At 42.4% G+C, this 24,964-nt stretch overlaps 1 protein-coding gene across 12 annotated transcripts in view; it reads left to right on the top strand.

Annotated features, from left to right (window-relative positions):
- QTMAN (queuosine-tRNA mannosyltransferase) overlaps positions 1 to 23,704 on the top strand; it is a 286,265-nt gene extending 262,561 nt beyond the window's left edge. For all 12 annotated transcript variants that reach the window (XM_075609453.1, XM_075609450.1, XM_075609448.1 and 9 more), the window contains 3 exons: positions 10,920 to 10,990; positions 12,830 to 12,921; positions 22,505 to 23,704. In XM_075609453.1, the coding sequence (XP_075465568.1) occupies positions 10,920 to 10,990; positions 12,830 to 12,921; positions 22,505 to 22,588 (247 nt within the window). In that variant the 3' untranslated portion in view covers positions 22,589 to 23,704. The remainder of the gene's footprint in view (positions 1 to 10,919; positions 10,991 to 12,829; positions 12,922 to 22,504) is intronic.
- Positions 23,705 to 24,964: the final 1,260 nt, after the last annotated feature.

Below are 24,964 nucleotides of genomic sequence, written 5' to 3' on the forward strand. Positions count from 1 at the left end.
GCTATCACCAGGACAAGGCAGTCCATGGAAGGCATATAAAATGGCACACAATTTTTCCCCACCCCCATTGACACAGAGAGCATTCAAATACTGACAAGTTATAAACCCAGGCACAACCTGAGAGCACTGACAAGAAAGGATTTTGCTTGCTGCTTTCAAATAGTTGCCACCCTTGTCCATTGTTCAGAGGGAAAATATATGATCCATCACAAAACATAGAATATCAACCGTGGTATATTTTCATCAGCAAGATTAGTTTTTGGGGTGCTGTACGCCCTCTTTTGACGTGGCGCGAGACCCTCCGTAAACTTCCGGGCTGGGTTCAAGGAGAAGTGAGAAGCTGCTTGCGACTCGTCGTCACACAGTTGGATATATACGTTTCTGCCCAGTGTATGTATGTATTTGTCTTTATTTATATAGCGCCATTCATGTACATAGCGCTTCACAGTAGTAATACACATGACAATCATATAAAATACAAATAACAGATCATGGGAATAAGTGCTTCAGACATAAAAGTAACATTTAGGAAATGGAGTCTGACTTATCCATGTTAAGAAACTTGCCTCTAATCCAGCAGTGTGCTGGTGAATTGCACACCAGCAATCAACCAACTCCACGTGCCTAATCAGAGGTCTGTCAGAAAAAGCCTGTTCTGAGACACAGGAAGAGGATTTCCTTAGTCCACACTGGACTGACCAGAGGAACAGATGTCTTGAGCTGCAGAAGGACTGTACTGTATGCTGATAGCAAGACAAGGCGACCAGACCTCTATACCTGGACAGACATTGCCTTAGCACACAAGGGTGCTGACCCAGGAGAGCAGAGAGGCCTTCCCCTACAGCAGGCCTGTACAACATGCGGCCCATCTGGTCTCTCTATGCGGCCTGCGATGACTCCGGCCGGGCGCAAGTTAATTAAATAAATAAAAAATTAAATGGCGGCGATCCCCCGCCCCCTTGCTCCCAACGTGGGACGGATGGGGAAGTAACAAGCAAGCTCCTCTGCGGCTGCTCCCCCCCCCCCTGCTCCCAACGTGAGACGGAGGGGGAAGTAACAAGCAAGCTCCTCTGCGGCTGCTCCCCCCCCCCTGCTCCCAACGTGGGACGGAGGGGGAAGTAACAAGCAAGCTCCTCTGCGGCCTGCTTCCCACCGTTTCCCTCCGCGGCCAGCTTCCCGCGTCCCCCCGAGATCACCTCCCGTGCCCCCCCCCCCACGAGCTCACCTCCCGCAGCCCCCCCCCGAGCCCGTGCCCCCAAGCCCACCTCCCGTCCCGGGCAGCTGCCGCAGGGATATCGGGGGCAGGAGGGGAAAGCGTCCGGCGGCAAGCTGCACCCACCCGGTCAAGGTAAGTCACTGTCACCCAGTCACTGTCACCCACCCAGTCACTGTCACCCTGTCACCCAGTCACTCTCTCCCACCCAGTCACTGTCACCCAGTCACTCTCTCCCACTCAGTCACTGTCATCCAGTCACTGTCACCCTGTCACCCAGTCACTGTCACCCAGTCACTCTCTCCTACCCGGTCACTGTCACCCAGTCACTGTCACCCACCCAGTCACTGTCTCCCACCCACCCACCTAGTCACTGTCTCCCACCCACCCAGTCACTGTCTCCCACCCACCGCCATTCACCCACCCAGTTACTGTCACCCACCCAGTCACTGTCACCCAGTCACTCTCTCCCACCCAGTCACTCTCTCCCACCCAGTCACTCTCTCCCACCCAGTCACTGTCACCCAGTCACTGTCACCCAGTCACTCTTTCCCACCCACCGCCATTCACCCACGCACCGCCATTCACCCACGCACCGCCATTCACCCAACTGTCATTTACCCACCCAGTCACTGTCATTCACCCACCCACCCACCCAAGCAGGCAGTCACATGTCTTTTGTTGAAAATATAAAAATAAATAGGTTGCATTGTAATGTTTTTTTCTGTATCACAATAAGAAAACAGTTAAGTAAAAGTTGCGCGCTAAAAGATTTTTTTTGTGATAGGTGCGCTATGGGTTCGGGGGGGGGGGCGCTATGGGTTTGGGGGGGGGGGGCTGCTCCTTTCATTTGTCCCGGGCCCCATAATTTCTGTTGGCGGCCCTGTGGGTGATGTGAGGTGCAGGGGGGGAGAGGGTAATGGGTGATGTGAGGTGCAGGGGGGGAGAGGGTGATGTGAGGTGCAGGGGGGGAGAGGGTCATGGGTGATGTGAGGTGCAGGGGGGGAGAGGGTGATGTGAGGTGCATGGGGGGAGAGGGTGATGGGTAATGTGAGGTGCCGGGGGGGAGGGTGATGGGAGGTGCAGGGGGGTCATTGGAGGTGCAAGGGGGGGGGGGTGATTTGAGGTGCAAGGGGGTGATTTGAGGTGCAAGGGGGGTGACTTGAGGTGCAAGGGGTGATTTGAGGTGCAGGGGAGGTCATTGGTGGTGCAGGGGGGGTGATTTGAAGTGCATGGGGGGTGATTTGAGGTGCAAGGGGGGTGATTTGAGGTGCAAGGGGTTGATTTGAGGTGCAGGGGGGAGAGTGATGTGAGGTGCAAGGGGGAGAGTGATGTGAGGTGCAAGGGGGGAGAGTGATGTGAGGTGCAAGGGGGGGGGGGTGCTGTGTAGGGGGGTATTTTGTGTTTGATGTCTAGGGGAGTATTATGTGTGTGGGTGAGGGGGAGAGATAGGGGTATGAGAGATAGATGGGGAGTATCGCAAAGGTTGATAGTGAGGGGTTCTGGGGGAAATATGAGGATGATGAAGGGTGCTGGGGAAGATATGAGGATGATGATGAGGTGCTGGAGGAGAGCTGATGATGGTGATGATGATGATTTTACCCGTGCGGCCCAATTTTTTTTTCCTTGGAGCAGTTCGGCCCTTCTCGCTTTGAGTTGTGCAGGCCTGCCCTACAGCAACAAGAAATAGATAAGACTTTCTTATAGAACTGTTGTATATCTGTATATATGTATATATATATTATTAATGTGAAGTTCTATGTACACTAATGGAGCTATATAATTAAAGACATACATACATATATATTTGGGGCTGGTAATTAGTTTAGTTAACCACCCAGTTAGAGAGGGCTGGACTACATGTGTAGATATTCTCAAAATTGGAGTAGTTTTTCTTTTGCTTATTTTGAATGTTTTTGCTGTGTTAAAGGGACAGGCGCAATAAAGCCTAATTTTAGTTTCACTTTAAATGGTCATCATTGCGGTCATCATTGCGTACCTCTGCAATCGTCTCATACATATGGTGGCAGGAGTGGGATGAGAGGTGGCCCTTGAAGTTCAAAGGGGCCCGGAGACTGCCTGTGAAAATGTTTTGTGCTTTTGCCTGCATGTGTTCCTAAAAACAGTCTGAGCAACAAAACACTGCAGAAGTGACCAGAATTAAAGGGCTACACATCCAGGCAGGAAAACTACACTGCACTGAAGATAGCCACAATGCCACAGTTGGACAGGGAGGACTGCGATAGACGGTGACCCACACAAGGGACTGATGCTGTGACCAGAGTCTACCCCACCACTGGTGAAGGAAAAAAACCCTGGGAATTTAAAATGGCCGCCCAGCTGAAGTCAAATACAGAATGCAAGAATGGGGAAGAAAATGTGTTTCTGATGTAAAGAACCCAGCCACACGGAGCAGTGTCCCCTGAGGCCTTATTCGGACAATGAGGATGGCCCCTACTTGGCCCCAGAAAAAGGGCAGCAGCCAGAGAAATATTTCTTTAAATGAGCCAAGGAACTGCAGCAGAAAGTAATGCACTGTGGACCCAAGGAAGGTACAGAAGTTTTACTTAGCAAGTGCACATCCAGTATCACTGATGAGAATGAGTGCGTGCACAGCACTGCTGATGTTGTAAAACATACCAAAATAAAGAAGAAGAAAAAGTCTACAGAGACGCCTGTGAAAGCTGCAAAGTCTGCCCACCTGTAGGACTACCAGAAGGGGTTCTAGCGAATACAGTGAAAACAGCTGCAATAGCACCTCCTGAGGTCAGGAAGAAAAATAAACCTGATACCACCAAAATGGAGGACAAGATGCGGAGTTCCTGTAATGAACCCTACCCCACAGAAGAGTGGCTCTTCCGGTCATTTGAAGATACGGATGAGGATAAAGACATCTCTTATGGGGAACCCAAACCGAGTCACACCCACAAAACAACCTAAGAATGGTGGGGGTGCCTGAACTCGGTACGTACCGAAAAGATCGCTCCCTATGATGATGAATGTGATCGGCAGGAGCAAGAGCGGCAGCAGCAGATCACTGAATATCTATGGCAGCTAACGCAACTGCAAGAAAAGCCTGGCGGGTACAGTGATACTACTGAAAGTTCAAATAAAGGAAACCCCAGTATCCCTGATGGGACGGAGTTGTCCAAAACAAAGAGGCAAAAAAGGGGGAAAAAAGCGGTTCTTCACTTACCGTGGAGGAACAGACACGTCCGAAGATCCCGTGGAGAAAAAGGTGGTTCGAGATGCCCTACAGCCTAAAGAAAATTGAGAATTTGTCCCGCGGATGACAGAATATCCAGAGGACCCAAGGCAGAAGTCGTGTACCCCAAAGAAGTGTAATTCCGGTTCTAATAGTGAGAAACCCTCAACCATACCAGGGAAGCAAAGCCGGAACTAGTGAGTGACGAACCCTTGACCAGCCCTGAAGATGCCCTCCAAAATACCAGGCATGTCTGTGAACAATTAAAACTGAAGAGAGAACATAATGCTGAGCTACAGAAGACGGTTCTCACAATTTACTCTTTGGCCAAGACCGAATCGGAGGATCTAAGGACAGATCTAGATACAGCACACGCTACTATTACCGCTATGGATGAAAAGCAGAGTAAATCTGATAGAATGATTGCTAATCTGAAGCAGAAGTATGAGGAGGCTCAGAAGGAAATTAGTCTCCCTCAGCAAGTGGTTCGCAAGTGCCACAGAGAGGTGGAAGTCTCTCAGAATTAAGTTCACACTCTCTGCATAGAACTGAATGCCTCACACCAGGAGGTCAACAGTGTCCGGACAGAGGTGGACATATCGCAGAATGAGGTTCATACTCTCCGCATAACACTGAATGCCGCATACCAAGAGATCAGCAGTTGCCACACAGAACTGGAAGTCTCTAAAAAGGAACTTCACAGACTCTCTGAAGAGCTGGACATCTCTCAAATAACTATCCTCAGTCTTGGTATGGATCTTAAAGTCTCTCAGAAGGAGCTTCACATCCTCAACCAAGAGATAGAAGTCTGACGCCAAGAGACCGGGAGTCTTAACTCAAAAGTGCGTAAGTGGAAGGAGGACTATGAAGAGGCCCTAAATATTATAGAGACTGTGAAAAGAGAAAATACAAGGCTGAAAGAAGAACATTCTGATTTGACTGACCATGTCAATGAAAAGAATGAAAAGTTGCACAAGCTTGAAAAAAGAAAGAAATTATTGGAAGATGAAAAGTTTGAAGCAGAGCACCGACTGCAGAACCAACTGCAAGGTCTGCGTACACACCTCCAGAATGCAGAGGAAAAACAGCAATCTCTGCAGGAAGAAAATCTGCAGGCTGCTAAAGTATGCAGGAGTGTCTTGATTACCCAGTGTGTCCCCGCAAAGCAGCATGATAGCAAGACAAGGGGATCAGACCTCTATACCTGGACAGACATTGCCTTAGCACCCAAGGGTGCTGACCCAGAAGAGCAGAGAGGCCTTCCCCTACAGCAACAAGAAATAGATAAGACTTTCTTATGGGACTGTTGTATATCTGTATATATGTATATATATTTAGGGCTGGTAATTAGCATAGCTAACCACCCAGTTATAGAGGGCTGGACAACATGTAGATATTCTCCAATGTGGAGTAGGTTTTTCTTTTGCTTATTTTGATTGTTTTTGCTGTGTTAAAGGGACAGGCGCAATAAAGCCTAATTTTAGTTTCACTTTAAAAGGTCTCCATTGCGTACCTCTGCAAACGTCTCTTACAGAGTCCCTGATCCGAAGAGCTTACCATCTAAATGGTAGGAAGAACGTACAGAGACAGTAGGAGGGCATTCTGGTAAGTGCGTCTACACACTTGTGCTAAGTGACCAAGTCAGTAGCACTGTCAGTATTACTTTCCCTCTTTGGATGTTGTATATCCGCAAAACCCATTTAAGAGTAAAGTCCTTTCACAAAACAATTTAAAAAAAAAATTATAATAAAAACAAATCATAACATCACAATACAAAATCATCATAGGGGGTGTTTGAAGAAAAGGGGGGAGGGGAAGACATTTTAGATTTTATTTTAATTCATGCAATGTCACTACGTGCAGCGAGAAATGGAAAAACAACCCATTGCCATGCGCTATACCAAAGTGTAGCAGTGCAAATGGAATCTTCAAGTTCAAAAGCCATACGCACATTAGTATAAAAAAAAATCATCGTAGCTTCTGTATGAACAGCAGTAGTACTTTAGGAGGGACCAGGTATTGGGGCTCCTACCAGTACTGGGCAGATGGACCAGTACTTCTAGGTTTTATGATGCCTCATTTACTCAGCATTTTGAAATCCTTAATGTGCACAGCTGGCAGCTGAATGCAGGTTTGATACTAACAGTTTAGACATCTTTAGATGTAGCAGATGGAAAATTTTACACAAATAAAGTAGGAGAAAGTGTGCAATTAGGTTTTTATCTGCAGCTACATGCTGTATCCTGGGTTTCAGTGTAGAACATCACCTTAGTGGGTGGCCACCATCTTTCTCTCCACCAAATCCCAACCTTCTTGACATCACATTTGCTGCTGGATGCATGCCTAAACCTCAAACTTTTGTTTGTGTAGAGAGAAAAACTAAAAGGGAGTAGAATAATCAGGAATAAAAGCAAAGTGTCATTGTTTTATGGACTGTCGAGCACATTCAGATTGCATTACATAAGGGGTGGCCAACAATCATGGAGCCACCTGTGCTGAAGCAGGGATATCCTGCAAACCTGACCTGTTGGTGGCCCTTGAGGACTGGAGTTGGACACCCCTGCATTACATGATAGATTAGTCACCGTAGCAAAACCTATTGCAGATTCCCCCAACCACCTCCACCCCCATCCCTCCCCCCCCCCCACCCCTCACTTGTTTATTCACAATCTTCATTATTATTATTATGAGTTGCAACGACTAGGAAAATTTCATTTCTTAAATGTCTTGTGGAATGTATCACTTTCTTAGATCTCGTAGGCACGCTGTGGAAACCATAACATAAAATATGAGTTACAATAACTAATTTTAATCCCATCTGCTAAGTATGACAACATTAGCATTTCCATTTAATTAAAAACACCCTTAAAGCAGCAATGTTTTAATCACTCCATTTTATTTACTCTCCTCCGGTGTCACTTATAATAATGTAACTTTTAAAAAAAGAAATTTTTAATAATGAGGGATTTTTTTCTCTCTCTGCATCACACAAAAAGTGCTGTCGATAATTAGCAGTCTTCTGTTATTACTAGACTCAGGTGTCACAACTGTGTCTCATCCTCATTACAGTATTAAAAAAAAATTCACCTATCTGATTCATTATTACTAGATAATGCGACACGGAGCCTCTGTAGGCCCTCCAGAAAAGTAATTCAGCCAGGAAAAATTATCAGCTAATTATATTTAGAATCAAAAGCCCAATAACTATTTGCAGATAAATTATATGAACTGAAGGGAATAGATCTGAATATTAAGATTCATCGATTTAGCAGATGATTTGTTAATTGCTCTGAAAAAGGTCATTTGCTGGCCATTTATTGCAACGATCAAGTGTACTCTATCTGCTGTTTAACCCACTTGATGCTGTCAAGGCCACAAGTCCTTGCAGAGCAGTATGTTGTTGGCTCCTGCAGAAGAGAACAGTTTATTTCTAGTTCTATATATTGGGAAATGGCAAAAGATGATTGGTCCTTTACAAAAACAAAAGTATGCCATGCTTCCATCGTATAAATACATACATAGTAAGAGGCGTGTGCTGTTTGCAAAAAAAGTAAACGGTTTGTTGGAACTGTATGATATATATATATATATATATATATATATATATATATATACATACATACATATGATGATATATATATACATACAAACAATATATATTGTATTGTATGTCTTTATTTACATACAGTACAGCTACAGCGGACGTTATTCTAAAACTTCGCCCGGTGTACTGCTCAGAAAAAGTGTACTCAGTGCTTCACAAAGAATACAGTACAGGGAATTATAATAATACAATAAGTGCAACAAAATCAGACAATAGGAAAGGAAATATATATATGTTACACCTTGGGCCAGAGTTCCTGTGGCCCCGTTGGCTAATGCGTTTGAGGCGCACACGGACTAGTTAATGCTAATTTCCTTGGTTTCTCAAGCAATAAAGGGTCATTTTTCACTCACACTCACTTTTCAGCTAAGATGATGAGCACATGCAACATTTTTAGAGCATGTTCACAATGCTGTTTTTTTAAGTATAGTGACTTTCAAGTATTTTTATATATGCCTAAAATTACATTATAATACTCTTCTGGCCCTCCTACATTTTTTCTTTTCTCATCAAGTCCTTTGGAAAACTAGTTCAAAAGACTGAGACAGATCTCTGACAGCCTTCAATATTATAACTGACCATAGTACTTTGTAATCATACCTTTGCCTGCAGTATACAGTATTTTTTGAGAGTATCACTGATGTTGATTTTATTCAACTAATCCAACATACTCTCCAAGCTAAGAGTTGCTGAGGAGGGGAAAATATATCTCTAAATAGTTTATCCAAGCTGCAGTCTAAGTAACGTCTTCACTCGGAAAGGGGCCTGCAGCAATAAACCAGAAGGTGGATGTCCCATCCAGCTATTTATGTGCCGTACCTCCTATTTGTGACCATTTAGAATAAACAATGCCTACAAACTGCTTTTATGACTGTATTTAATGCATTTATATACTAAACTCATATAGGAAAAACATGTTTAGAAATAGACTCAACTGAGGAGTTTTCATATAGCGGGAAGCAATTTGCGATGTTCAATTAAAAAATGTTGATGTTGCATTTAAAAACCACAAGTGTCACTTCCTTTTTTTCAGGCTCTAGCCTTTCAGATGTACCTGCTTATTTTCATTGGTTGTCAATGAGGAAATGTGCATTTTAAAGGGTTAAGAGGGTGCTCTTCTTTTCTTTAGCTGTCTCCGAAAAGAGCATCTCGAAGGAGCGCACTTTTATATGTGGGATTGTAGAATGGAGTTTACATCTAATCCAGCCATTTATTCTCTTTACTGCTAAGGGAAGCTGCAACATGTGTTAGAGCCGGTGGTGCTCCACTCCTCACCCCTGCCCCACCCCCCACCCCTCCAACAGGTCAGGTTTTCAGGATATCCCAGCTTCAGCACAGGTGGCTCAATCAGAGACTCCGTTGATGACTGAGCCTCTGATTAAGACACCTGTGTTGAAGCCGGGATACCCTGAAAAACCAGACCTGTTGGAGGGGGGGGGGGGGGTCTTGAGGACTGTAGTTGAGCACTTCTGTTTTAGAGCACTGAGCACTGCATTGCAGAGCCTCTATATTTAAAGGGGTTAATTTAAAACAAAGCTGCATATGCTTTCCTTGACGCTATAAATTAAATACAATTCTATTCAAAGACAATAAACATCCTACACCAGGAGTGGCCAACTCCAGTCCTCAATAGCTACCAACAGGTCAGGTTTTCATGATATCCCTGCTTCAGCACTGGTGGCTCAGTCTTCACCTGTGCTGAAGCAGGGATATCCTGTAAAGATGACCTGTTGATATCCCTGCTTCAGCACAGGTGGCTCACACTGATTGAGCCTCCTGTGCTGAAGCAGGGATATCCGGAAAACCTGACCAGTTGGTAGCTCTTGAAGACTGGAATTGGCTACCCCTGCCCTATGCATTATAATGGAAATTAAGATGTACTTGATTTAATTTGATACTTTGACAGTGAAATATAATAAATGCATAGCCAAAAATGTATACATGTTTGTGTCATTGAAAATAATCAAGAAAAAAGTAAGCATGACCTCAAATAGTTTTGGAGCAGAAAATAACCCGAAAGTTTCGAAAAACCAATTCCTTCTACGGTCAGCCTATTTGGCTGCATTTCAAAACCATTTTACATAAACACAGTTAAAGACGTGTTTTGAATTTCGCTTACATTTCTACTGGCCAACACAAATAAAAGTATATTTTTACATGTTTCGGACATGTCAGTTTGTTGTCAGTATGCAGCAAGACAAACCTCATTTAGCATGGCACTGTTATTTTTTAGACATAGAGATGGTAACCCAAGCTAGCTTGTGTTTAAGTAGAACATTAAGATAACATTTGGCATCATTTTAACACCTCGACGTATTTAGGAAACAAATGTACAAATGCGAAAGTTAGCACACGCTACATATTGGTATCATTTTCTACAACATAAGCACAAAACGGGTATACGAGGCACAAAATCTATTGAAATGGCTGTTAACAGAATTGCCGAATACTCACGGAATTATTGCGCATTGCAGTATTAGAGAATCTGTTTTGTGGTGTCTGACCATACGTTGAAAATGAACATCCTTGTTTTCTGCAGCATGATTAACAAAATCTGTCCATACTTTACCGTGTTGTTGCATGTGTTTATTTGCTGATTACAAAATGTGTTGAGCAGCATTTAAAGGACAAAAAAAAAATGCAGAGCTGTGCTTTGATTTATTCAGCGAACAAACATATGCTGCGTGTTCTGTTCCGTATAACTCAAGACATGATCCATAACATTTTCACTGAAAGGAGTAGCTACAACATTTTGGGGCAGGGTTGTTGGAATAAAGTTTCACTTTTAACTTGACCAGCTACCCGTGTGGCAGCGTGAGCGACATCGCACAAGACAATGGAAATGAGTAGTAGTAAAAACTCACTCTGTTGCTTTTCTGTGTGTTGTGTCATTTCAGGTTGGAAGCGGTGTATTGTGGCTGCTACCCATTGTGTCCCAAATCTTTGGTGTACCCGGAGATTTTCTCAGGTATTCCATATTTTCACGTACCTCCAATTGCGATGCACAACCGTACTGGGGGGGTGGGGGAAGGAAACAAAAACAAAGAGTCTGAAAATGAGCCTTTGCAAGAGCAATTGTTTATTTGGCAAACCGGTATGTTAATGTTAAAAAAAAAAACATGTCATATAATACATTAGCCTGCGTTTATACGTACCATCTGTGTTTTAAAAAAATAACAAAATATACTGTAATTTGTTTTAAAAAAACTTTTTACATTGGTCTCATGGTGGCACAGCAATACATAATATAAAGAGGGCTAACATTGGCATCCATATGTACTTAAAATATGTGTGTGTGTGTGTGTGTGTGTGTGTGTGTGTGTGTGTGTGTGTGTGTGTGTGTGTGTGTGTGTGTGTGTGTGTGTGTGTTAAAAAAAAAAGCAGGCACACCAAATGGTACAATAAATATAAATGTATTGTACCATTTGGTGTGACTGCTTTTTTGACCCTTCTACATAGTTTAGTTCGTTAGCAGAAGCACCCACTCCAATCTTTTTTTAGATTACTGTTATTGTATGCTCTGACACAGACACACACACTCTTTTTCCCTCTCCCTCCTCCCCCTCTCTCCCTCCCTCCCCTCTCTTCCGGCCCCCTACCCTCTCTTCCCCGCCTCCCCCCTCCCCTCTCTTCCCCCCCTCCCCCCTCCCCTCTCTTCCCCCCCTCCCCTCTCTTCCCCACCTCCCTCTCCCCCTCCCCTCTCTTCCCCCCCCTCCCTCTCCCCCTCCCCTCTCTTCCCCCCCCTCCCTCCCCTCTCTCCCCCCTCCCTCCTTCCCCTCTCTCCCCCCTCCCCTCTCTCCCCTCTCTCCCCCCCTCCCCCCCTCCCCTCTCTTTCCCCACCCTCCACTCTTTCCCCCCCTCCCCTCTTTCCCCCCCTCACCTCTCTTCCCCCCTCCCCTCTTTCCCCCCCTCACCTCTCTTCCCCCCTCCCCTCTCTTCCCCTCTCCTCTCTTCCCCCCCACTCCCCTCTTTCCCCCCTCCCCTCTTTCCCCCCTCCCCTCTCTTCCCACCCTCCCCTCTCTTCCCCCCCTCCCCTCTCTTCCCCCCCCTCCCTCTCTTCCCCCCCTCCCCTCTCTTCCCCCCCTTTCTTTCCCCCTCCCCCTTCTCTCCATCCCTCGCTCTTCTCTCCCCTCCCCCCTCTCTCTCCCTCCTCTGTCTCTCTCTCTCCCCCCCTCCCCCTCTCTCTCTCCCCCCCCTCCCCCTCTCTCTCTCCCCCCCTCCCCCCACCCCCTCTCTCCCTCCCCCCACCCCCTCTCTCCCTCCCCCCCTCTTCCCCTCTCCCCCCCTCTCTCTCTCTCCCCTCCCTCTCTCCCTCCTCTCCCCCTCCCCTCCTCTCCCCCTCTCTTCCCCTCTCCCCCCCCCTTCTCTATCCCCCATCTCTCTCTCCTCCCCCTCTCTATACCCCCAAATATATATTCATACAAAAAATATATATATATACACACACACAGACAAATATTCTCATAAAACTATTTAATCAGTCATGTGAAAAGGTCAGTATACACAATTGCTGAAGTAGTTTTGTTAAAAACCGCATTTTCTAAATCTCTCTCGCATGCATTGTGCTACATTAGAATAATGTATTTTAATCACCCAAAGGAGATGTCTAAACAGCACAACTACACTGTCTTACTTAGCATTAAACATCCTTGTGAGCCGAGGTAACCTTATAAAATCATGCTTAAATAATGGAAAACATGAGGCGGCACAGAGCAATATGCATTTTTAATTAGTAAAGTGACGAATATAGAGTGTGTGCTTTGAGGTTTTTGTTTCATTAAAAATGTATCTGTTTTTTTTCCTGCAGCAGAATATCTGTACTCTACACCTGAGCAGCTTCTGAAAAAGCTTCAGAATTTCTGTAAAAGACCCGAAATTGTAAGGAAACATCTATTCCAGGTATTTACTACAAATTCTTCTAATCACATCTGTGCCTTATTAATTGCATTTTTTTTTTTTTTTTTTTAAACTTTCAAATAAATAAAAAAATAATGAGTGTACTTAAGTTGAAAATAAGCATGTTGAAAATAAGCATGTTGTGTATGGATAATAGTCGTAACACTAACCAGGATTAATTAAGCTACACGGCAGTTGTATTAACATAGGTCTGATGATATACATGCACTTAAGGCATGCTGCATCTCTTTTTAATTTATTGCTTTCTAAAATAACTGTCCTTTACATTTGGACCCAAGAGGCTTATAAAAATGAACCTGGATTAATGCATCTTATTAGCTTTAAAGGAAAGTTGAAAGAAATATCCTACAATTAGACTAATGAGGATAAGCCGACTTTGCTATTAGAATATTATATTATCTGTGCTAAAAAGCAGGTGCACTGTATGTTTCCAGGTATTCTTCTCTTTCCTTGGCTCACATTTGTCAATCTCAAATTAAATGTTGCATGTTGCCTTAATGCCTTTTAACAGCATACAACTGTTTAATTGTATTTAAAATGAAAACACTCGGATTTTGCTCTAATAGGTAGCGCAGGGCAGTCCTCAAGACCCCCCAGCAGGTCAGATTTTCCGGATATCCCTGCTTCAGTACAGGAGGCTCAATCAGTGGCTCAGAAAACCCTGCTTCAGCACTTTGACTGAGCCACTGATTGAGCCTCCTGTGCTGAGGCAGGGATATCCGGGAAACCTGACCTGTTGCTACCCCTGGGTTAGCGTATCAACTACAGTACTATGTAATTCAAAAGTAGGGTTTTGAGATGTTATTTAAAATCTGTGATTTGACCACAGGTCCTGCAATGCTTCACATTCTTATATTTAGCTTCTGTTTTATTTGGGTTGAATAGTAGTAACCAATTGGTTGAGAAAGATCTATTTTAGACTAAATGCAATCCATGCTTTGTCTTTTCCCCCACTATTCATTTTAATATGACCGAGTGCAATCAGATCTCATTACATGTTAACCCCGTCACTGCCGTACGGGAGTCGTGGAAAAGAAAAGGCGTTGAGTGTTTGGTTTATCCCCGAACACACAGCGTCTTGGGGACGTACTGTATATGCAATGCAAAGCACATTTTTACATCTGCAGGAAACAGTTAAACCATAGGAAAAAAAAAAAATAAAGAGAGAGAAAGCAAAAATGCAATTTAACACCCAATTTCAAGCTCATTATCTTTCATTGTCTATTATCTTGGCAATGGTTCAGAAGGTAGCTCATAATAGTTTAAAATGCTGACTGCACAGTTCCAATGTTCTCCATTACTTTGCGAGTCAGTACAATTGTGCGCAGGCTTTTTAACCTGTAATGAAAAAGTAGGGGAACCCACCCTGAAGGCAGGCAGCTTTATGATGTGTGAACCCCTTAGGCTTTGATCAAGTATGGTTTACACTTTCTAGGCTGCAATCTGTGCGTTCGTTCTTTTTCTAAAGCAAACAGAACCTTGTAGGACAGCTTGGTAACTTCTGCTATCGGCGGAAGACAGTCGGCTGTACGGTATTAAAAAAAAAAAAAAAGGTTAAACTATCTGTTCCTTTACTAAGCACTATAAGTAGTTTTATTTTATATGTACATCTTCCTCTTCTGATCCACGTGATATAGCAAACATTGAAAACAGGGGACAATGGGGCATATTCACTAAGGGGTGATACGCTTTAACACGCCCTGACTCCTATTAATTCATCTGAGTTAAAATGTGCTAAAGCTTAGCACCCCTTAGTGAATATGGGCCAATGTTTTATGGCTGTAGTGCAGTAAACACATGTATTGGCTGGTCACAAAAGGCATTATATCCATTTAGCAGCAGGCATAGTGTAGGGAACATGTTATTGATGATCACATATTTTCTTGCTTAGATTAATGTTGCTGTAGAAAGATGGCAAACCCTTGTTTATTTAACCCAGGGGTGCGCAAACTATTCCCCCTGCGCCCCCCTGCCTACTCTCCCCCCCTGCTCGTACAGTATTAAATGGGATTTAAATGGTGTCTAGAACGGTCCTGCTTGTAAAAAAAACCCAGTATAAAACATACAGTACAAAGAAAAACAGTCTAAAATGGGGGAAAGAAAATTACCGTATCTGTCTACAGTAAGAATAACTTTAAAGTGTGAACAGAACAAACCAAAGCACATTTTTATATACCCTTTAGTGCTGAATGGTCGTGCCCACTGTTGGTCATTAATTAGTAAGACGTCAGTCCCTCCGACACTGAAAGATTAATATTACGTCACTTTCCAATCTATGTGTCAAGAGAACAAAGCTGTGGAATAGCTTTTAGATCAGCAAGACATCGATTTATATTTAGTATACATTTCATCTGAATGTGAAAGGTTTGCCACTCACTGTGCTATGGATACAGAATGTGGGGAACTACAAATCGGTGCATCGTGGGTTTTAGAAGTTGGATAAATACAGACAACTCTGACCTCATTCACAAATATTGTCCGGTGTCAGGGGTGGGCAACTCCTGTCCTCAAGCACTACCAACAGGTCAGGTTTTCAGGATATCCCTGCTTCAGCACAGGTGGCTCAATCACTGGCTCAGTCAAAGACTGAGCCACCTGTGCTGAAACAAGGATATCCTGAAAACCTGACCTGTTGGTAGCTCTTGAGGACTGGAGTTGCCACCCCTTTTTTATATGCTCTCCCTGCTCTGCTTATTATCTGTGCCTCTCCTCGCCATCCTGTCTTATAACCCTCCACCGCCTCATCCACCGTATGAATTCCCTTCTCCAAACATGCAAGTTTCCCTCATCCCTTTGATATATTTGCAGGCAATTCACTATTCAGAAGCCTTACCTTCTATACTGAAAGTGAGACACACACACACACACACACACACACACACACACACACACACACACACACACACACACACACACACACACACACACACACACACACACACACACACACACACACACACACACACACACACACACACACACACACACACACACACACACACACGATCCCTGACATCATCTAGGAAATCTAGTTCAAATGTATTCTTTGTTATTTATTCAGCACATGAAGACACTAATGTTACAGATTTTTCAGCCATGAATATAAGTGATTCAAAATCTGTTACCATAAAATGTATAAATAGTCATTCCTAAAAGATATTTGGCACATTCAACGTAAACGAGTGCTGACCCTTCAATCATAAATAGGAAACACTGGAATTATACAAATATTGTAGGAAAGATGGAGGTTGCTGAAAGATGGTATATATCACTTTGATTCTCATGCCCATAGTACACAATTCAGATGTAATGTTTAGTATTTCATGTTTTAAAAAAATGATTCCAGCTTTGTTTTTTTAGCAATACAAATTCTTGATTTTAATTTATTATACCTGACACTTTTTTTTTGCACTCTTGCTAGTATCTTTTGCAACATTTTTTTTATACTAGATTTCTGAGTCACATTCTGTGATTTTTTTTGTGATGACAATTTACATTTCAGCTGCATATATGTGTTCCTACGTAAGAATAAAGGTTAATATTTTATTCACATGAACATACTTAAATTTCACCTCCTTAAGCGCAGTTTGCCCCCAGCAAATATTTTATGGGTTCTATTAAGCCGAGCATAAATTGGTTTTGCCTAGAAAACTTTACAGCTCTCAGGAGGAGGGCAATTGCGCCTTGTCTTACAACAGATTGTGCGAAATAGTAGTTATAAACCTTCTGTTGTCTAATTCACGTTATATATTTTTTTCTGGATTTGTTCTAATTATGCACACTGTAGCAGTTGTATTATTATCAAATAAATCTAACTTTAAGGGACACTCAGACATTCTGTCTAGAAGGAGATGATAACCCAGTACCTGCAGTGCTCTAAGGCTTAAGGTTTCCATAGGAAGTCTCAAACCCCCCAGTGTGTTTCAGTTTTCATGCATTTTCCAAGTGCCTGCCAATATTGCCATTTTTTTTAATGTGAATTCCACTTCAAAAGAAAAAGACATTTGATGGCAAGAAAACTTGAGCAATCCCAAGTAAAAATAAACAGCATGGATAATCGGGGTCTGTTAGACAATGGTGAGAATGTAAAGTTCCCTGTGCAAATGTAGCTTTATACTGCACAGAGTGTAACCTTAATGCACATAATTAGCCTTATTTTGAAAACTAGAGACCCTACAGTTGTATGGAAAATGTTAAGTCTGCCCCAGTACCTTACAAAATATAATCTTTTATGGAAACCAGTCCCATTGCATACTGTAGTGTCTGTTTTAGTGGGAGCTAGAATTGCTGTACTCCTGCTTCTACATGAGGCAAAGAGCGATGTACTGTACGCCAAATATTTATATTGCACAGTGAAAAATTGGCATTAAAACAAAAATGGGATTGCGGCGATCATTTTAGAATGATCTCCTTATTCACCGGGAATTTTGATTGTTTTATAAATGGGTTGCGATATTTATTCTCTTTTGCATATCTAACAGTGTTTCCCCCACCTGGTGGGAGATTTGGCCATTACTACGTACAGCTCAACCCCATTATAGCGCGATCCGCTACAACGCGGATCGCTTATAACGCGGTCTGAGCGTGGCTCCCGATTTAATAACACCTCCAAGGTTTTTTTTTTTTAACTATAACATTCAATGCTTTATTGCTAACGGACACACATACATACACACATACACCCCTCCCCCTACACCAATAATTTTACCATACCATGCAGGAATCGAACCTATGATCCTTCATACACTGGTAGAAATTTGCTAGCTGCTACACCATAAGATTGGTGTGATGTCATTGGCTCTATAAACAAACTTAACTTCTACTGGTGTACCAGTTAGAGAATTGCCACTAGTGTATGAAGGGTCATGGGTTTGATTCCTGCATGGTATTGTAAAATTATTATTTTATTTTAATTATAATGTATAATTTATAAATTATTATTTTATTTATATTTGAATTTATAAATTATTATATAAAAGAATAAATTATACCATACCATGCAGGAATCGAACCCATGATCCTTCACACACTAGTAGCAATTCTCTAGCTGCTACACCATAGGATTTATGTGATGTCATTGACTCTATATACAAATGTAACTTCTACTGCTCAGTACTGCCTTTCAATACTGAGTAGTAGAAGTTACATTTGTTTATAGAGTCAATGACATCACACCAACCCTGTGGTGTGCAGCTAGAGAATTTATACTAATGTATGAAGGGTCATGGGCTTGGTTACTGTATGGTACAGTAACATAATTAGTCTAGGGGGGAGTTGTGTGTATGTATGTGTGTCCGTTGGCCACAAAGCATTGACTGTTATAATAAAAAAAACCTTGAAGATTTGGACGCAGCCTGTTGAAGCAGGGAGAGGAGAGAGAGCTACAGAGAGGATAGAGCTGCAGATGCCGGGTAAGTCCTCACGCGGCGGCCATTTTGCGATCCCGATTATAACGCGGTCATTATGTGGATCCTGAGCAACGCGTTATAACTGGGTTCAGCTGTATGTGGTGCATGATACCTGCTGGTAACAGGAGGGCTGAGTCGTCCGCCGGTTGTTGTGGGGTCACAGGACTAGGCTTCTGGGGTTCATACATATTCTTTGCCAGTGCAGTGCCTCTGTCTGCCGTAGGCTCCAGGGAACTGAAGGTGATCTCCCATGGTAGAACGATTACCTCTCCCCCCAGTAAGGTCACACACCAGACAAAAGGTATAACAGGAATTGTTTATTGTCCTCACTGTACAGTACAGTAACAAAGCAGAGTTCTGCCCGATGCAGTCTCTCAGCTACCACTGAAGGATGGTCCCTGGACCTTCACTACAGGCCAAGGGCACCCGCAGCAGTCCCATCTCTTCCCTGCCCCTCTAGCAGAGGTATGGTACACACTCACTCTTCCCCCAAAGGGAAGAGGACCAGAGTAGGCCCAATAGTCAGGCTCTTGGTGGTGTGACCTGCCCCTCTCAATTGGGTAGAGGCACTACTGAATTTGGGGCGGCACTGCCCTTAAGTACAGCCATGAGGAGGGCACCAGGTCTGTCTCATGATTGGTCATACCCAGGCCGGATGTCACTGCCTCCCGCTGTCACTCAAGTGCTGCTCCTCGGAGAGGGAACACCCCATATCAACTACTGGCAACCTGATTGTACCAGGGTTTACTGCCAGCCCAAGGGTAGAATAGTAGGTGACCTGGCTACACATATATGAAAGTCTTGTTAACACAAATAACGCTAGCGATGCAAATTTGCGTTCTCTCCTATAATTTTGTGTTAAGTGCTAGCGATGCAATGGTGGGAGATGGCTGGAGGCATAACCCTATCGAAGAAAAATATTTAAACCGCTTTGACGCAGCAGGCTACCAAAGTAATTAAATACAACATAAACACCCAACAAATAAAATACAAAAAGCGTAACCTCTATTTGTGCAAATATTAAGCATTTAGTAGCTGATGTGGAAAGCTAGTCCATGGGCTGACCATTTGAGCTTCTATGGAGTTAGTATATTAATAAGTTCAAGTATCATCTATTCTAGGTTGGCTAGATTTATCTGGCCGGTATATAGTATCCATTAAATACATAGGCATGATAGGCCTCATGTCTGCCTGGGAGGGTGATAAAAATTGGCATTATTTTTTAAGTAATTAGCTGTTAATTCCTTATTTGCATATGTCGCAGTAAGGAGCCCCATTTAACACTTGCGTTGTGACTTTAGTGAATAGAACGATAAATGCACTTGGCATTAAATACAGATAATGGCCATTTTTTAATTCATTGACCTTTAGTGATTCCCACCAAAGAGGTGGGAACCGTTAGTATATTGTTTTTGAGGTGAAAAAAAAACATGGTAGGGGAAAAATAAATGTTTAGAAAATTAAACTTCGACACCAAGATGAGGGGATAAATAGGGTGGCAGATGGATACACATTTGTTGAGTGAAAAGAACACAAGCATTTATAATGTATGACACAGGGAATAGGAAGCGGAATGTAAGAGGGACTTTTAGGTACTGTAAACAAGAGAGAGAGTCAAGATCTGGAGGAGGAAAGTGATCACTGCTGCAAATATATATTTCTTAATGAGTAGTTGATGGAATTAGTAAAGGGAGGTGATTGGGGAGCTTTACAAGATAAGGAACAACGTTGGATGGTCGGAACTGATGAAAACAACCAGCTTTTTTCTTCAAAGGATTTAAACAGCATTCTAATAAATAATGTAATTCTATGAGTATGCATGTGTGTGATATACATAATTTAAGTTATGGTGGATGAAACAGCAGAGCATTTGCTTATAAGGGTTCTGTGTAAAAATGGATTGCAGGCAAAATGTGACGTGTGCTCATTTGCATGTTATTTCCTAGAATCCCTTGCTGCAGTGGAAGCACTGTATGCTAGGTGATAATGGTGAAAGGCAGGGTTGCAGACCTGTCTAAGACATGTGAATGAGCTCACAAGTGATATTCTTTATTGGATATAAATATATACAAGCATACCCCGTATTAACGTACGCAATGGGACTGGAGCATGTATGTAAAGTGAAAATGTATTTAAAGTGAAGCACTACCCTTTTCCCAATTATCGATGCATGTACTGTACTGCAATCGTCATATACATGCATAACTGATGTAAATAACGCATGTGTAACAGGCTCTATAGTCTCCCCGCTTGCGCACAGCTTCGGTACAGGTAGGGAGTTGGTATTGCTGTTCAGGACGTGCTGACAGGCGCATGCTTGAGCTGCCGTTTTCCTATTGAGCGATATGTACTTACTCGAGAGTGTACTTAAAGTGAGTGTCCTTAAACCGGGGTATGCCTGTATATATATATATTTATTTATTTTTTACACACACACACACACACACACACACACACACACACACACTAATTGTTAGTCCAATAAAAAAGGTATCACCGAATACTGAAGAACTCTTTTATACTGCACTATCGCAACTGGACTAACACGGCTATTTTCTGCTTTATATATATATATATATATATTTATGCAGTGGGTATAATTACATTCTGCATAGAATTAACCATCTGAACTTGCCATTCCTGCACAACATCATAATTACAGTAAGTGTGTTACATAGATTTGTTTTCTTTTAATCATGGTATTTTATATGTGCCATACACCTTTATAATATAAGCATAAATGTAAATGCTAAAATACCAGGAGCAATTATACAATACAGCAGGGCAATATTGCTTTATGGTGGCTTATGGGCTGCGTGCATTTGATCCGGTTCTCATGGTATGAAAAGAAAATGGTAGGAATGGAGTGCGAAGAAAAGTTGGAAAGCAGTCCAACATGTAGTGAAAGAGAGAAGTACTTAATATTTCTCCTATTTGCTCTGTGGAACCTTGGCGACACTGCTAGTCTGGTCAAAAAAGTCTAGCCATTGATTCTATTGGATGCTCCACAGCCACATAAAATTAAACATTAAGAGGAGAGAATCTGTGCCATTGATTGAGTAGGTTGGGACTTGGAACACAGAGACAGTAGAACAGTGTTTTTCAACAGGAAGTCTTGGGTTCCCTGGGCATCCCTAAAGGTGTTCCTGCAATTTTCAGGTAATTTTTAAATTGTACCAAATACAGAAGACTGTACAATGCATCTGATCTCAATGCGCTATTAGAGAGGGTTGGGTTTCCTTACAATCCATCTGATCTCAATGCGCTATTAGAGAGGGTTGGGTTTCCTTACAATCCATCTGATCTCAGAGGCGCTATTAGAGAGGGTTGGGTTTCCTTACAATGTATCTTATCTCAGACGCGCTATTAGAGAGGGTTGGGGTTCCTTACAATGCATCTGATCTCAGATGCCCTATTAGAGAGGGTTGGAGTTCCTTACAATGCATATGATCTCAGGCGGCTGAGTTTCCAGCGGTTGCGGTACAGGGTCTCTCTGCAGCCGAACACCGACAGAGACTTGGCGGCGACCAAATGTCCAATTCCGTTTTGTTTATTTTTAGCCGAAATCGTCTACTTAGGAGAATATAGAGTAAGGCCCTTAAATTGCAAAGTATTTTTTGGGTGGAATTCTTGTGATATTGAGTTGCTGCAGTAATTCCAGAGTCAGTGCTGAAGGATCTCTCACAATATTCATGATGAGGGACTGTTTTTGACCTTCTTGCTGCCATAGAGTCCTGCAATGTAAATATCACTATACACCAACATTTTACAGGGAAGTATTTGATCAGGTTGGAAAAAGACATTTCTAACAAAACGAAATGTTTTGATTCTTTTTAAAGAGGAAGTTGGGCTTCTGAGTGTGATACGATATTAATTCTCATGTCAGTGAATAGTTTCTTATACATGTCTTTTTGCTTAGATTATGGGGCCCTAAACTTGTATTGTGCGTTATAAAGCCACGAGTACACTGTCAGCATTATAATTATATGTATATATAAATGTATACACACACATATACTCTGATATTACAGCAGTACTTAGGTGTTTATGAAAGGGAATATAAATGTATATGTTTATCATTTGATCACTTTTTATTTTAGAAGGAAGCTTTTTTTGTCATGTAATAGTTAACGTGTTTTCATTTCTCTCTTCCGCAGGGTGATATTGCTCGGTTTTCTTGGGCAGCCCTACGTGGTAGATTCAGGTCTCTGCTCACAGCAGAACCCAGGAAAGATTTGTGACAGATGGGGCGAAGTCACAAACTTGCAGCCTAAGGCAGAATGTGTAGAACTTTCCAGAGTGTGCCCATATTTACCTGATCAGAGAGAGCAGAAAATCTGCACAGGAAGCTGAGGCTGGCTGCTTGTCATAGCTGACACAGAGCCATCTGCCACAAACCTGTGGCGGCTTCAGAACTCCAATCCCTGCCACCACCCCAACTCAAATTAAATACAGATTCCCCGAGACGTTATGATGGTTACACATGTCCTCGGCATCACATGCAGGAGACTGTTCAAAAAAAATATGTGGCCTGTTGTATAACCGCACTCATGTATCCCATATGTGGTGCCACATTGAATTTCCGGTTGAATCTGTTTTTATCCTTTGTACTGGATGACATGGTGCCTGAATTCTTTCTTTTTGCCGACACGATGGCAGCCAAACTGCAGCTTCAAACGTTCACACTTGGCTGGATTTCTACCTAGGTTGCCAGGTTATCATTGGAGCCTTATTGTGTCCTCAAAGGGCCACAGGGCCTGAAAGGAGGATCAGAGTGCTACTGGGCTAATTTGGCAGCCATCCATGAATTGTTTGTAGGCAAAGGGCTGCTGTAGTACTTTTTTCTTTTTGCAAATTAATGACTCCTTGGCACAGAGGTTTTTAAGTTAAGGTATTAATAAGGGGTCTGGCAGGTATTCCCATGATTCACAGAGTTGCATTTGCATTTAATTAATCTTAAAGAAAGCTGCGAGATAAACAGCTGTATTTCAAACTAACATGGGAAATATGTTACATGGTGCCATCTATCTGATAAAATGAAAGCAGCGACACTTGTTTTATTTCTCTCATAGATCGTGAACAAACAGATAACAGAGGGACTGATATATTTGTAAAGTCAGTGTCTCTAACATGACTTCTGCACTTCTGAAATATTTGCATTTGTAATTCTTAATAGATAAGCTATAATGATTGTAACATTTATAATTGCTGTCTTTTTTATGCCTAAAATGTTTTAAGAATGGTATAAATGTTTTTCTAGCGTGTATGACAGTTATATTTGTGTGGAGAAATCAATGTTTCTGAACAAAACAACGTAATGTATACCATACCCAATATAATAATAAAAACTGTTTATATGGAACACAAAATGGTCTACTGTCGTCACCCACTTTACTAGTAAAAGCAGCAATGCCACCACTGTCACGTCCTTGAATAACAAGTAGGTAGCCATTTTGAAGGTGACAGTACAATTTGCATAGCTGGTTCTAAAGAGAGAATCAAAGAGGGAAGCCCAAAATTCTTATAAACAATATATTCAGGGTTTTCCTCCCAGTCAGTTGTCAGTGTCTGGCTTCTAACTGGCTGTGCTATCTATGAGACACTCAAGAAGTATTGGATAGCTAAGCCTGGGATGTCATGGCGTGCATTAGGTATGAAAAGGTGACCTGATTAAATAGTTATATTCTACCTTTGTTAGATGTGGGACTGAACATCTTGATATAGAGGTATAACCACAGGTTCAGTTTTATTTGGTTTTCTTCAGCTAATCTTTATATTAGAGGGGTGTGGTATTGCCTGGAATGGGATTGTTGTCTTTATGCCATAGTGCAGGAGTGGCCAACTCCAGTCCTCAAGGGCCACCATCTGGTTTGAAGGTTATCCCTGCTTCAGCACAGGTGGCTCAGGCAAAGACAGCCACTGATTCAGCCACCTGTGCTGAAGCAGGGATATCCTTCAAACCTGATTGTGGCCCTTGAGGACTAGAGTTGTCCACTCCTGCCATAGTGTCATAGCATTATAATTGCAGAGTTTGCATGAGTATATAAAAGTGAATCAGCTTGTGCTTTATATATGTGGCAACAAGTTACAGGTAAATAAATGTTCCAAAGCCAATATATCAATACATTAGACTCTGTGACTATTTACTTTTAATATATAACTTAAAAGCCACTCAACAATTGCTATTATGTGTCCTATACATATCCTTTTAGGGCTCAAGTCATTTTCAAATTATATTAAAGAACAATTGTAGAAAGGGGGCACAGTGGTAATGAACAATATCACATTTAAGACCAGGTTGCTTTTTTGGTATGCTTCCTTAAGTTGGCAAGTATATGTGAATTGAATTAATGGAATTAAAATGCACAATATATACCTGATTGCTATTATACATAAAAAAAAATATGACAAAACATTGAAGGAATGACACAGTATTGGCTTTAGCACACACTCTGCAATTTAACTACAGAAATGTTACCTTAGCCCAGTCATTCCTGAAGTGGCTAGCCAGCCTTTGCGATGTGTTACTGTTATCTCAGCCAGCGCCAAGGAAAACGTTACCCTTTTCTTATTTCGTAAATTCCTCCGTGGTACTACAGGCTGAAATATGCATGGTT

The sequence above is a fragment of the Ascaphus truei genome, chromosome 7, assembly GCF_040206685.1.
Source record: "Ascaphus truei isolate aAscTru1 chromosome 7, aAscTru1.hap1, whole genome shotgun sequence".
NCBI classification, from domain to species: domain Eukaryota; kingdom Metazoa; phylum Chordata; class Amphibia; order Anura; family Ascaphidae; genus Ascaphus; species Ascaphus truei.